This window comes from Oncorhynchus mykiss, chromosome 28, assembly GCF_013265735.2.
Source record: "Oncorhynchus mykiss isolate Arlee chromosome 28, USDA_OmykA_1.1, whole genome shotgun sequence".
NCBI classification, from domain to species: domain Eukaryota; kingdom Metazoa; phylum Chordata; class Actinopteri; order Salmoniformes; family Salmonidae; genus Oncorhynchus; species Oncorhynchus mykiss.
Window position 1 is genome coordinate 25803357 of NC_048592.1, and position 14176 is coordinate 25817532.

A 14176-nucleotide genomic window follows, 5' to 3' on the forward strand; every position below is an offset into this window, starting at 1 on the left:
AGAGCTCCGAGACAGGATTGTGTCAAGGCACATAACTGGGGAAGGGTACATTGATGATCCCCAAGAACAAAGTGGCCTCCATTATTATTAAATGGAAAAAGTTTGGAACCACCAAGACTCTCCCTAGAGCTGGCCGCCCGGTCAAACTGAGCAATCGGGGAAGAAGGGCCTTGGTGAGGGATGTGACCAAGAACCTGATGGTGACTCTGACAGAGCTCCAGAGTTCCTCTGTGTAGATGGGAGAACCTTCCAGAAGGACAACCATCTCTGCAGCACTCCACCAATCAGGCCTTTATGGTAGAGTGGACAGACGGATGCCACTCCTCAGTAAGGTGAGGGATGTGACCAAGAACCTGATGGTGACTCTGACAGAGCTCCAGAGTTCCTCTGTGTAGATGGGAGAACCTTACAGAAGGACAACCATCTCTGCAGCACTCCACCAATCAGGCCTTTATGGTAGAGTGGACAGACGGATGCCAATCTTCAGTAAAAGACACATGACAGCCTAAACCACGCAAGAGTGGCTTCGTGAGAATGTCCTTCAGTGGCCCAGCCAGAGCCCGGACTTCAACCTGATTGAACATCTCTGGAGAGACCTGAAAATAGCTGTGCAGCGACACGATCCATCCAACCTGACAGAACTTGAGAGGAACTGCAGAGAGAATGGGAGAAACTCCCCAAATACAGGTGTGCCATGCTTGTAGCATCATACCCAAGAAGACTTGAGGCTGTAATCGCTGCCAAAGGTGCTTCAACAAAGTACTGAGAAAAGGGTCTGAATACTTATTTACGAAATTTCTAAAAAACTGTTTTTGCTTTCTCATTATGGGGCATTGTGTGTAGATTGATGAGGGAAAGAGGTTGTAACGTAACAACATTTGGAAAAAGTCAAGGGGTCTGAATACCTTTCGAATGCACTGTACATACACCTACAGTATGCTGTAACACACACTGACAGCTCTGGTAGCACCAGCCAGACCAGGGGAACAGAACTGGACACTATACCCTGCCTCTGATCCAATTAGCTTAGGGCTTTATGAATAAGTGAAGATAAAATAAATACAAAACCAGACAAATAATGATATTGTAGCTCCAGTGATGCTGTTGAGCAGCAGTGAGGAGTCGGATAACTGTTAATTAGATCCTCTCCTAAGGCATTAGGGCCAGCGTGCGTGCGTGCGTGCGTGCGTGTGTGTGCGCGTGTGTGTGTGTGTGCGCGTGTGTGTGCGTGTGCGCGCGTGTGTGTGTGTGTGTGCGTGCGTGCGTGTGTGTGTGTGTGTGTGTGTGTGTGCGTGTGTGTGTGCGCGTGTGTGTGTGTGTGTGTGTGTGTGCGTGCGTGCGTGCGTGTGTGTGTGTGCGCGTGTGTGTGTGTGTGTGCGCGTGTGTGTGTACGAGTGCATGTAGACCATTAAAGCCCTCTGCAGAGAAATTTGAATCCCAAAGTAAACAAGCGTTTTGGGGCTTCAGTGTTCTTCTCCGCTATAATTGTGTGTCGGCAGGGACTTGTGAAGAGCTTAGCATATTGTTTTAATACATGTTTAGATAAGTATGACGGCATAAATAGGCTTATTGGCTCCCCAGTATAGTGTATGTATGGATGCTAGCTGGTGTGTCTGCTTTGTCTATCAGTATAATGAGGACTGTGGGCTGCAGTAGAGGAAGATCTATGTAATCTATTCACTTCATGACGGGCTGGCCCCAGGTGGTGAGGGTCGGCAACAACACCACCTGCTTAGCCCTCTCCTGTACTTCCTGATCAAGTTTTGCTGCAGGAAGAAGGTCAGAGACTCGACAGTGTGGTGCCAGGACAACAACCTCTCCCTCGATGTCAGTAAGACCAAGGAGCTGATCATGAACTATAGGAGAAAGAGGGGAGAGCATGTCCCCATCCACATCGATGGAGCTGTTGTGGAGAGGGTCAAGAGCTTCAAGTTCCTTGGCATCCACATCACTAAGGACTTAACATAGTCCACACATACCCGCACAGTCATGAAGAGGGCAAGGCAGCACCTCTTCCCCCTCAGGAGCCTGAAAAGATTTGACATAGGCCCACAGATCGTCAAAAAGTTCTACAGCTGCACCATTGAGAGAATCTTGACTAGCTGCATCACCGCTTGGTATGGCAAATGCACTGCTCTTGACCGCAAAGCGCTACAGAGGGTGGTGCGGACAGCCCAGTACACCAATGTGGCTGAGCTCTCTGCCATCCAGGACCTCTATATCAGGCAGTCAGAGGAAGGCCCAAAAAAGACTCCAGCCACACAAGCCATAGACTATTCACTCTTCTAACGTCCGGCAAATGGAACCGGAGAATTGGCTCTCGGACCAACAGGTTCCAAGACAGCTTCTACCCCCAAGCCATAAGACTGCTAAATAGCCAGACTGCAAATTAGTCAATTAATGGTACCCGAACGATCTGCACTCACTTGACTATATATACACACTCACTCACTCACTCACTCACTCACACACACCACATTGACACTCCAACACATATTCACTACATAGGTGCACACACACACACATAACACAGGAGGTTGGTGGCACCTTAATTGGGGAGGACAGGCTCGTGGTAATAGGCGGAATGGTATAAAATACACGGTTTCCATGTGTCCGATGCCATTCCATTCACTCCGTTCCAGCCATTATTATGTACCGTCCTCCTCAGCAGCCTCCACTGCTACATACACACTTATTATCTATCCTGATGCCTAGTCACTTTACCCTGCTTTCATGTACATACCTACCTCTGCACATTGATCTGGTATTGATACTCCCTGTATATAGTTCCATTTTTGTGTATTTTATTCCTCTTGTGTTACTGTAGAGACAGCATTTTATTGCATTCAATGCATCTTCACTAAAAACATTTTCAATGTGTGATTTTGTGACTTAAATTGTTGTCATTTAGCAGATACACGTGTCAACCTAGTCGGCTCAAGGATTCGAACCAGCAACCTTTCAGTGACTGACGCAACACTCTTAATGGCTAGGCTACCTGCTGCCCTTGTGTGTTAATTGGGCCCACAACTGTCTCATTATTCAAACCATTCCATACAGTACATGTATACATTTACCAACAACAGTCAGTAGTTTGTCTTGTCAATTTGAGTGTGTTCAGGTGTGTTGGCCACATCTAGTAATTGGCCACACCTGATCTTGTTGTTTTTTGTGTCTTGAAATGTGGTCTGTTTGAACAGTGGGAAATAAATGCTTGGAAGAGGTAGACATGCTATGTGCTCTGCAAGAAAGGTTTTGGTTTTTCGAATAACCTTTTTGCATGGTCTGTATTAAACCTCTTAAAACCATCTGTTTTATAGCTAAAAAATATTTATCGAATTTTGACGATTTTTATCCGTCCAGTTATTATTTTAACCTTTTGATGTTTTATTTTTATTTATTTGCACCAAAGAAAACAAGTGATAAACAACAATACAGATACAAATAAATGATGTCCAGGGGTGGTTGGAAGCCCAAGGGCTTAAATGAAAATCACACCACAACAAAACAATATACAATACATAAGTATAACAAAACCTGCTAAATATACATGTTTAAATGAATTGATCAGTAATCATGAAAAAAAAAAAGTATGTACAGTTGAAGTCGGAAGTTTACATACACTTAGGTTGGAGTCAATAAAACTCATTTTTCAACCACTCCACAAAGGGGGGGCTTGCAAGGTATTGGAGTGGCCATCACAAAGCCCTGACCTCAACCCTATAGAAAATTTGTGGACAGAACTGAAAAAGCGTGTATGAGCAAGGAGGCCTACAAACCTGACTCCGTTACACCAGCTCTGTCAGGAGGAAGGGCCAAAATTCACCCAACTTATTGTGGGAAGCTTGTGGAAGGCTACGCGAAACGTTTGACCCAAGTTAAACAATTTAAAGGCAATGCTACCAACTACTAATTGAATGTATGTAAACTTCTGACCCACTGGGAATGTGATGAAAGAAATAAAAGCTGAAATAAATCATTCTCTCTACTATTATTCTGACATTTCACATTCTTAAAATAAAGTGGTGATCCTAACTGACCTAAGACCTAAGATTTTTACTAGGATTAAATGTCAGGAATTGTGAAAAACCGAGTTTAAATGTATTTGGCGTAGGTGAATGTAAACTTCCGACTTCAACTGTATATGTGTTTTGTTTAAATGTGTGTGCATGTGAGTGTGTGAGAGTTAGGCTATATGGAGGAGATTACTGAGTGTTTTGGTTCATCAGGCTGACCCCCAGTCTTTGCTTGAAGTTGTTGAGGGATGAAGATGTTTTGGCAATGTGAAGATAAGAATTCCAGAGTATGCTACCTCTGTATCTGATAGAGAATTCACTATGTGAGGTGCAGCAGTAGGGAGGGTGAAGGTTACCGCAGTGTCTTGTGTTATATAGATGGATTTCAGAATTAACCTGGAAGAATCCATTTTTAGGTAAACTGTCTGGGAGGTATGAGTATTTGTAGATGAAAGTGCATAATTGGCATAAATTAATGTAGTAAATAGACAGGATATTGATTTTCTTAAACAAAGGTGCAGATGGAGCCAGGTAATTAGAGGAGGTGGCTAGTCTTGCAAATGTATTTATAGTAGGTAGGAGGCATATGGACTGGCCCAGACAATATTACAGTAAATGAGACATGGGTAAATTAAGCTATAGTATAGAGTTAGGAAGCAAGCCTGATCAACCAAACCACTCATCTTTCTGATGAAACAACAGATTTCATCACTTTGCTGCAGACAAATTGAATATGATCTTTCCATGATAACTTTTCATAAATTAAAACTTAGAGGAATCTAGTGGATGTTACTCCTTCCATTTTATTCCCACCTATTGAGATTCTGGCTCTTTTTTCAAACAATATTTCTTATTCTTATTAGCGTATACATTAAAGTTGGATTTTTGTACATTTCAAGATAATTGTTTATCTGGAACCATTCAGAAAATGTGGCCATGCCTGAATTGGCTTCATTAACTAGTGAATCAAAATTATTATTTGATAACATCTAATTGGTATCCTCAGCAAAGAGAATGGGAGGTACGGTAGAAGACACAGCAGCAAGGTCATTAATATAGATTAGGCATAACACAGGTCAAATTATCGAACCCTGTGGCACGCCACAGGATATCTTGGCTGTTGTAGATGCACATCTATTTGCATAAACACACTGTTCTCTATCATAAACATAACTATATAGCCAATTATATGTATAATCATGCAAACCGTAATAATGCCATTTAGAAAGTAATATTTCATGATCAACCGTGTCAAAGGCTTTGGATAAATCTAAAAAGATGACAAGAGCGTATTCATTGTTGTTCAGGGCTGTAAAAATGTTATCCACAAGTTGCAAAAGAGCCATATCTGTGGAGTCGTTTTTACAAAAACCATATTGGTGCTCATATAGAATACAGTGTTGATTTAGGGGCTGCAGGGTAGCCTAGTGGTTAGAGCGTTGGACTAGTGATCGGATAACTAATGCATCTTGTTTCCTCACTCATACCCCACAGAGACTGAATATGGTAAATATTTGGAAAAGGAGTGGCTAGGGTTACATAAGAGTATACATGTATGTACAGGGGATGTTGAAGACCCGGATATAGATATACAGTAGTATAGAACTGTTGCAGGTTATGCCTGGCTGGTCAGAGGAAAAGTACCATAAAGATACTCACTGGTACAGGGCATGTCAGGTTGGTCTACGTCCCCACGGTAGTAGCCGTTGCGGCAGGCGCAGATAGTGGCGGCCTCGGCTGCAGAGCGGCTGTTGGAGGGGCACTGCAAACACAGACCTGGACCCTGGCTCGACTTGAATGTCCCTGGGGGGCAGGCTACAGGGGGAGAGAAGGACAAACAATATTAGACATTAAGATAATGCAAAGTATTTAGGCATTATATTTAGGCTGACACATGTACACAGTGCACATCCGGGCTTGACTTGAGACACTGACTTACATGGTGGGAGAGGGGACAAAATACATTAGAGAATGCTGAAGCAAAATGGTCGTATTGTTTAACAGCTGACAGGTAAAAATAGCCTAGCACTGTACCTTGGCATTGACATGGATGTTATTGTGGGACAGGTTACATAGGGACAGATGGAATAACAGACGAGTGATCCATAACATGTGGTAGTGAGGCTGAGGATTAAATGGACTGCTGGAATGACCCTGATGCTATATGGATGTCTGGCAATTTGTATCTCTCTCTCTCTCTCTCTTCTCCTCCCCTTCCTTCCTCTCTCCCTCCCTCCCTGTTTATTATACGTGACTGCATCCAGCCCCACTGATCTCCAGTGATAACTCGCCTTCCTTCAGCAGTAGCAGATTAATTCTGGGAACGGGGAGAGAGAGGAGGAAAAATATGACTGTTCCTGATATAACTGTGTCCCTAAACTCAGGCAATAATCACATCCATTTCAGCAATCCTGCAGGAATAAAAGGATGAGAAAAAAGGAGGGGAGACTGTCCTGAAAAAGAAAGGGATTTATGTGCTATATTAACTATGATGAAAGCCTAATATTTTAGCTAGCTTCCTCATAGCTTCCTCATAGGGTAAAAGAGGGGTAAGGTGAAAGAGGTGCTACAACCCACAATAAGTAAGTCTATAAATTCAACACGACAATCCACTCACTCTCTGGGGTTATGTCCTGGAGTATAATAATGTAATGGGTTGGCTGGGGGAGGTGAATGTAGCTTTGCGACTAAGGCTATCCAATGAGTTTTTGAAAAGGAGTTAAAAAATTGCTTGGTCGTCATAGACAAGCCAGCTCTATCAAAGTAGCCACATAATCTAGCCCTTAAATAAAATATCCCTTCTAACACAACGACTAGACCAGGGGTCAGCAAACTGGTCGGCAAATTTGCTAAAAATGAGTTTCATTTAGGAAATCTGTTCCCAATTATTTTCGACAAATGAAAAAAGAGATATGTGATCGTGTCTCAATGTAATCAAGGTATGAAATGATGGTTATTTTAAAATACATTTTTGGGCTTAGTTATGGTCAATTTGCACTGCAAAATTATTATTATTATGATCCGGCCCCCCGACCATCCAATGCAACAGAAATCGGCCATCGGCTGAATCTAAATGCCTACCCTTGGACTAGAGCATGTAAAGTATACCAACAACATACCAACAAAGCAACCAGGAGGACCTCTATCAAGATATGCCATTGAAACCTACTGAAGAAAAATTCTACAGACAAGTAAAAGTCCATCCCTCCTATATAGGGGCAGGAGTTTTACCTGATCATGTAACCTTGACAGGAAAAGTGAGCCCTAGAGGCCTAAACTACAGCCCAGAAGCAGGTCTCATAGCCAGAAAAGTCTACCTCCTAGCCCTAACAGTACAATAGTACAAGGAACACAGCATACCTCCTAGCCCTACCAGTCAAATAGTACACAGAACACAGCATACCTCCCAGCCCTACCAGTACAATAGTACACAGAACACAGCATACCTCCCAGCCCTACCAGTACAATAGTACACGGAACACAGCATACCTCCCAGCCCTACCAGTACAATAGTACACGGAACACAGCATACCTCCCAGCCCTACCAGTACAATAGTACACAGAACACAGCATACCTCCCAGCCCTACCAGTACAATAGTACACAGAACACAGCATACCTCCCAGCCCTACCAGTACAATAGTACACAGAACACAGCATACCTCCCAGCCCTACCAGTACAATAGTACACAGAACACAGCATACCTCCCAGCCCTACCAGTCAAATAGTACACAGAACACAGCATACCTCCCAGCCCTTTCAGTACAATAGTACACAGAACACAGCATACCTCCCAGCCCTACCAGTCAAATAGTACACAGAACACAGCATACCTCCCAGCCCTACCAGTCAAATAGTACACAGAACACAGCATAAGGGCAAATTGAGAGTTATCCATTCCAGTATGAGCGAGGAACCATCACTCTACACCCCCTCAGAATGAACTGAATGGGAAAGAATCAGGGAAAGAATGTTGAACGAAGGTAGAGAACGGAGGGGCGGATGAAACCTTAGGACCTTTATATCAACAGCCTTTTAAGATTGAATTAAATATTTTATGCTTCATTAATATAAGAACAGAGATGCAGGGTTTTGAGGCGAGCGTCTGGTTTATGGTACTGTTAAATAGGCAGAGTCCTCTCTCCCATTCTACTGGCATCTCAAATGGGCTGTTAGACCAGGGTTTTGAGAGAGGCTGAGAGAAAGAGAGATAATTAGAGAAGAAGAGTGTGAAAGGAAGAGAGAATGAGATTTACTGCACATACTCAAGTAACAGTGGAAGACCTACTCTTTATGAAGATAAAGAGAGAAAGATTGAGGGGGAGAGAGAGAGACAGACATAAAGATAAGGAAAGAGAGAAAGAAAGAAAGAAAGTAAGAAAGAAAGAAAGAAAGAAAGAAAGAAAGAAAGAAAGTAAGAAAGAAAGAAAGAAAGAAAGAAAGAAAGAAAGAAAGAAAGAGACATCCAGCTCCAGCAGAATTCTTTACAGACACACAGGAGGCTAACACACTGGTCACACAACACAGAGACAGATCACTACCACCAAGCATAGCACCAACTAGTAGAAACACACACGGACTGGCCACACCCACCACAAACTACCAGTAAAACCCCCCGTAAAAGAGGTTTCTATCTTCAAGGGAATTGAAGTGTTGTGTAGGCCAGTGGTTCTCAAACTGGGGGTCCCGACCCCCTGGGTGACGCAAGTGTGAAACTGAATGGGAGAAATATGTATTAAAAGGTAAATCATTTTTATGTATATATATTATTTATATTTCTCTTTGCCTATTTGATCTGGTTACTAACATAGGCCTTGTATTGCACCAAATTCTAGTCTCAAAAACATATAATCTGTAATTCAGAACCAAAAAGTTGTGTGTCTTGACTCTTGACCAATGACCAGTCATCAGCAGTCAGGCGCGCCAATCCAGGTTAGTGATCAGAAAGCACTTTTAAAATGTTCTCCTGTTTTGCCTGGCAAAAGCAGAGTACGTTGATATTATCCATATAAAATACAATTCAGCAATCTGCTAAAGGATGCATCATTGCCAGAACAATAAGCTACCTGGAGATTTTGTTTGATCATTTTCAGATTTCCGATAGGCCTAGCTAGGGTGGCTACTGTGGCTATAGGTTAAATATAGCTGTAACATTGCACTGCCTTCAATAGGGCCTACTTATGCGACGAAGATGTAACATTTCTGGCAAATTTATGACCATATTTGTGAGGAAGAAAAAGGCTACAAACAGACGTTCCATCCGATCCTGTAACCTCCGCTGCATACAGATGGGCCGTACAGTCCTGCTGGCTCTGGCCTCCAGAGAAGTGACATGATATCCCTAGTTGACATTGACTACTAACATGAATGACTTTCTGCTCAAAGTGAAGATGTAAAACAACATTTATTTCTATATCTTTCGTTTTGAAAATGCATCACCGTTTATGGCTGTAATAACAGGCCACATTTGCGCAGCGATTGTGCACGCATTCATGTGCGTGTGCGAGGGGTCGCGTGCTTTGAGCCACTCCTTTTTTGGGAGTCACGGGTTAAAACGTTTGAGAACCACTGGTGTAGGCTATGTGGAGGCACGGGTTAAAACGTTTGAGAACCACTGGTGTAGGCTGTGTGGAGGCACGGGTTAAAACGTTTGAGAACCACTGGTGTAGGCTATGTGGAGTCACGGGTTAAAACGTTTGAGAACCACTGGTGTAGGCTATGTGGAGGCACGGGTTAAAACGTTTGAGAACCACTGGTGTAGGCTGTGTGGAGTCACGGGTTAAAACGTTTGAGAACCACTGGTGTAGGCTGTGTGGAGGCACGGGTTAAAACGTTTGAGAACCACTGGTGTAGGCTATGTGGAGGCACGGGTTAAAACGTTTGAGAACCACTGGTGTAGGCTATGTGGAGGCACGGGTTAAAACGTTTGAGAACCACTGGTGTAGGCTGTGTGGAGGCACGGGTTAAAACGTTTGAGAACCACTGGTGTAGGCTGTGTGGAGGCACGGGTTAAAACGTTTGAGAACCACTGGTGTAGGCTATGTGGAGGCACGGGTTAAAACGTTTGAGAACCACTGGTGTAGGCTATGTGGAGGCACGGGTTAAAACGTTTGAGAACCACTGGTGTAGGCTGTGTGGAGGCACGGGTTAAAACGTTTGAGAACCACTGGTGTAGGCTATGTGGACGCACGGGTTAAAACGTTTGAGAACCACTGGTGTAGGCTGTGTGGAGGCACGGGTTAAAACGTTTGAGAACCACTGGTGTAGGCTGTGTGGAGGCACGGGTTAAAACGTTTGAGAACCACTGGTGTAGGCTATGTGGAGGCACGGGTTAAAACGTTTGAGAACCACTGGTGTAGGCTATGTGGAGGCACGGGTTAAAACGTTTGAGAACCACTGGTGTAGGCTGTGTGGAGGCACGGGTTAAAACGTTTGAGAACCACTGGTGTAGGCTATGTGGAGGCACGGGTTAAAACGTTTGAGAACCACTGGTGTAGGCTGTGTGGAGGCACGGGTTAAAACGTTTGAGAACCACTGGTGTAGGCTGTGTGGAGGCACGGGTTAAAACGTTTGAGAACCACTGGTGTAGGCTATGTGGAGGCACGGGAAAAGCATACCCATAGAACTAAACGCATTATGCTGCATTGGCTTCCACACTGAATGGTTCAATCTGGTGAATATACTATAAACAGGAGTGTGGAAGCTCGTAACAATCAGACTGGCCTTATGGGAATTACACATCCCAGCTGGACTATCTCTTTAGAAACCAATAACCCTTTTATAGAACCAAGGGCTTCAGTGTATTTAACAGTTAACGCACAGATCCAAAATAATTAGTAGGATGAGGGGAAAAAGATCGTCATCGTCTTCTGCTGATATAAAAGTGTTCATGACGTTCAGTAGACCTAGAGCACACATTAATTTAAATGGTTCTTTATTGAACCTTCATTTAACTAGGCAAGTCAGCTAAGGACACGTTCTTATTTACAATGACAGCCTACTTCGACCAAACCCGGACAATGCTGGGCAAATTGTGTACCGCCCTATGGGACTTCCAATCACAGGCGGATGTGATACAGCCTGGATTCGAATCAGGGACTGTAGTGACGCCTCTTGCACTGAGATGCAGTGCCTTAGACCGCCGCGCCCTCGGGATCCCGAGTGGATAACACACATACATGAACAGACACGCACACACGCACACGCACGCACGTACACACACACACACACACACACACACACACACAGGCAGCACTGTCCCTGTTAAATGAGATTCTACTTCCACATTTTATGCCAATTGTCTGCCGTCTGTTCAATGGGACGTGGATTAATTCAATTCTCTTCCTGGTCTACCTGCCAAGATGATGGGGTCAGCACACACACACACACACACACATAATGAAAGCAAAAGACCGCCTCTGTCTGCTTCACTCTGCTCTGCGATGGAGCTGAGCCTTTCTCTACCTTGCATATTATGTGTATGAAGCTAGCTACCACATTAAAGCCAATAATTAACCACTAGCTGCTCTGCTACACAGGGCTGTCAGAGAGAAAGAGAGACAGAGAGAGAGAGACAAAGAGAGAGAGACAAAGAGAGAGACAAAGAGAGAGAGAGAGAGAGACAAAGAGAGAGAGAGCGAGAGAGAGAGAGAGAGAGGAATATGGAGAGAGTTATGAAAAGCAGAGCAAGAGAGTAATAATGTGAAAAAAATAAGCTGAAAAAAATAAATGAAAGGCAATGATGCAAAAACCTCAGAGGCCTCGTTCTAAACCTCACAGTGGAGCAGCAGAGGGCTGACTGTGTCAGCTGACTGCCTTGGTTGGTTGGGTCCGCCTCACAGCGATTGGCAAGCGGCCCACACTCCTCACTGATTCATTAATATTTGGGTTGGAGGATGACGGGTGTTCTTCAAAAGGACAACCCACAGTGCAGTCAGTGCTGGGATAAAGCAGTAGAGGAGTGGGGCGTAGAGATGCATCACTTGTCGAGGGTGTGGGTTTTCAGGAACACATGGAGATAAAGCATTAGATCAACCGGTAATTAGTCTCACCAGTGAGGGGGGATCCCAGCACTGAACTGAAAACACAATTATCCTGTTTTAAGTGGCCTCTTTTGAGTCCCTGTCTTTTGCAACACATCTGTATATCTGTCTTACTTTGTCTCGCATTCCTCCCCTCCTTCTGACCTTGACTCACTCTCTTTTCCTTCTGTCTGCATGCTTCTCTTCTCACTTTTTTCTGTCTTGTTCCATCTTCTCTCTCTCTTCTCCCACTTTGGCCTGTCTGAACCTTTGAACCGAATGGTGTTATCATAGACATCAGCTTGCTCTGCCTCTATCCCTCTCTTTCACCTCTGTCTCTCCCTCTCTCTCTCTCTCTCTCTCTCTCTCTCTCTCTCTCTCTCTCTCTGACAGACAGAGGTGCTTAAGTCAGAGGGTTGACATAGTGGTTCACTGACCACTGATGACTATCGGACAGGCACGTGGCCTGATGTCACAGTCAGCGTGGTGACCAGAGCAGATGTCTTATACTGTCTCATTCACCAGCAGAGAGCACAGTTCCACCTTGATCTGTCTGTGTCTACACCACAAAACCAATAAATGAATTGAAGCGCTATAGTTCCTTTTATCATGACACATGGCTAGACTGAGAACAAGTCTGAATCTAATTGATTTAATGAAGGAGTAGCTCGGTCCCAACAACTTGCCAGCAATAACCTGGCAGAAGAACACAACTACACCAGATCAAACTATACAGGGCCTTGACAAAGTATTCATACTTATTTTACATGTTGCTGTGTTACAGACTGTTTTTTTTCTCACCCATCTACACACAATACACTATAATGACAAAGTGAAAACATGTCTTTAGACATTTTAGCAAATTTAAGTCTCTAAGAGCTTTGCTTGGTTTTACAATCCTTGTGGGTACCAAATATCTTTACAAGGATAGTGAAACAAGTGGAGACATTTTGCTGGTCCCCACAAGGGAAAATGCTATTTCAGGCTTAGGGGTTAGGTTTAGGGTTACAATTAGTGTTAGGGGTTACAGTTAGGGTTACAATTAGTGTTAGGGGTTAGGTTTAGGGTTACAATTAGTGTTAGGGGTTAGGTTTAGGGTTACAATTTGTGTTATGGGTTACAGTTAGGGTTACAATTAGTGTTAGGGGTTAGGTTTAGGGTTACAGTTAGTGTTAGGGGTTAGGTTTATGGTTACAATTAGTGTTAGGGGTTACAGTTAGGGTTACAATTAGTGTTAGGGGTTAGGTTTAGGGTTACAGTTAGTGTTAGGGGTTAGGTTTAGGGTTACAATTAGTGTTAGGGGTTACAGTTAGGGTTACAGTTAGTGTTAGGGGTTAGGTTTAGGGTTACAATTAGTGTTAGGGGTTACAGTTAGGGTTACAGTTAGTGTTAGGGGTTAGGTTTAGGGTTACAATTAGTGTTAGGGGTTACAGTTAGGGTTACAATTAGTGTTAGGGGTTAGGTTTAGGGTTACAGTTAGTGTTAGGGGTTAGGTTTAGGGTTACAATTAGTGTTAGGGGTTAGGTTTAGGGTTACAGTTAGTGTTAGGGGTTAGGTTTAGGGTTACAATTAGTGTTAGGGGTTAGGTTTAGGGTTACAGTTAGTGTTAGGGGTTAGGTTTAGGGTTACAATTAGTGTTAGGGGTTACAGTTAGGGTTACAATTAGTGTTAGGGGTTACAGTTAGTGTTAGGGGTTACAGTTAGTGTTAGGGGTTACAGTTAGTGTTAGGGTTACAATTAGTGTTAGGGGTTACAATTAGAGTTAGGGGTTACAGTTAGGGTTAGGGGTTACAATTAGTGTTAGGGGTTACAATTAGGGTTAGGGGTTACAGTTAGGTTTAGGGTTAGAATTAGGGTTAGGGGTTACAGTTAGGGTTAGGGGTTACAGTTAGGGGTTACAATTAGGGTTAGGGGTTACAGTTAGCGTTAGGGGTTACAATTAGGGTTAGGGTTACAATTAGTGTTAGGGGTTACAGTTAGTGTTAGGGGTTACAATTAGGGTTAGGGTTACAATTAGGGTTAGGGGTTACAGTTAGTGTTAGGGGTTACAGTTAGTGTTAGGGGTTATAGTTAGGTTTAGGGTTACAGTTAGTGTTAGGGGTTACAATTAGGTTTAGGGTTACAGTTAGGTTTAGGGGT

The 14176-nt window shown here is 43.6% G+C and overlaps 1 protein-coding gene across 3 annotated transcripts in view; it reads right to left on the minus strand.

The window, feature by feature from the left end:
- LOC110508791 (ephrin type-B receptor 1) overlaps positions 1-14176 on the minus strand; it is a 386951-nt gene that overhangs the window by 121039 nt on the left and 251736 nt on the right. For all 3 annotated transcript variants that reach the window (XM_036966014.1, XM_036966012.1, XM_036966015.1), the window contains exon 4: positions 5676-5831. In XM_036966014.1, the coding sequence (XP_036821909.1) occupies positions 5676-5831 (156 nt within the window). The remainder of the gene's footprint in view (positions 1-5675; positions 5832-14176) is intronic.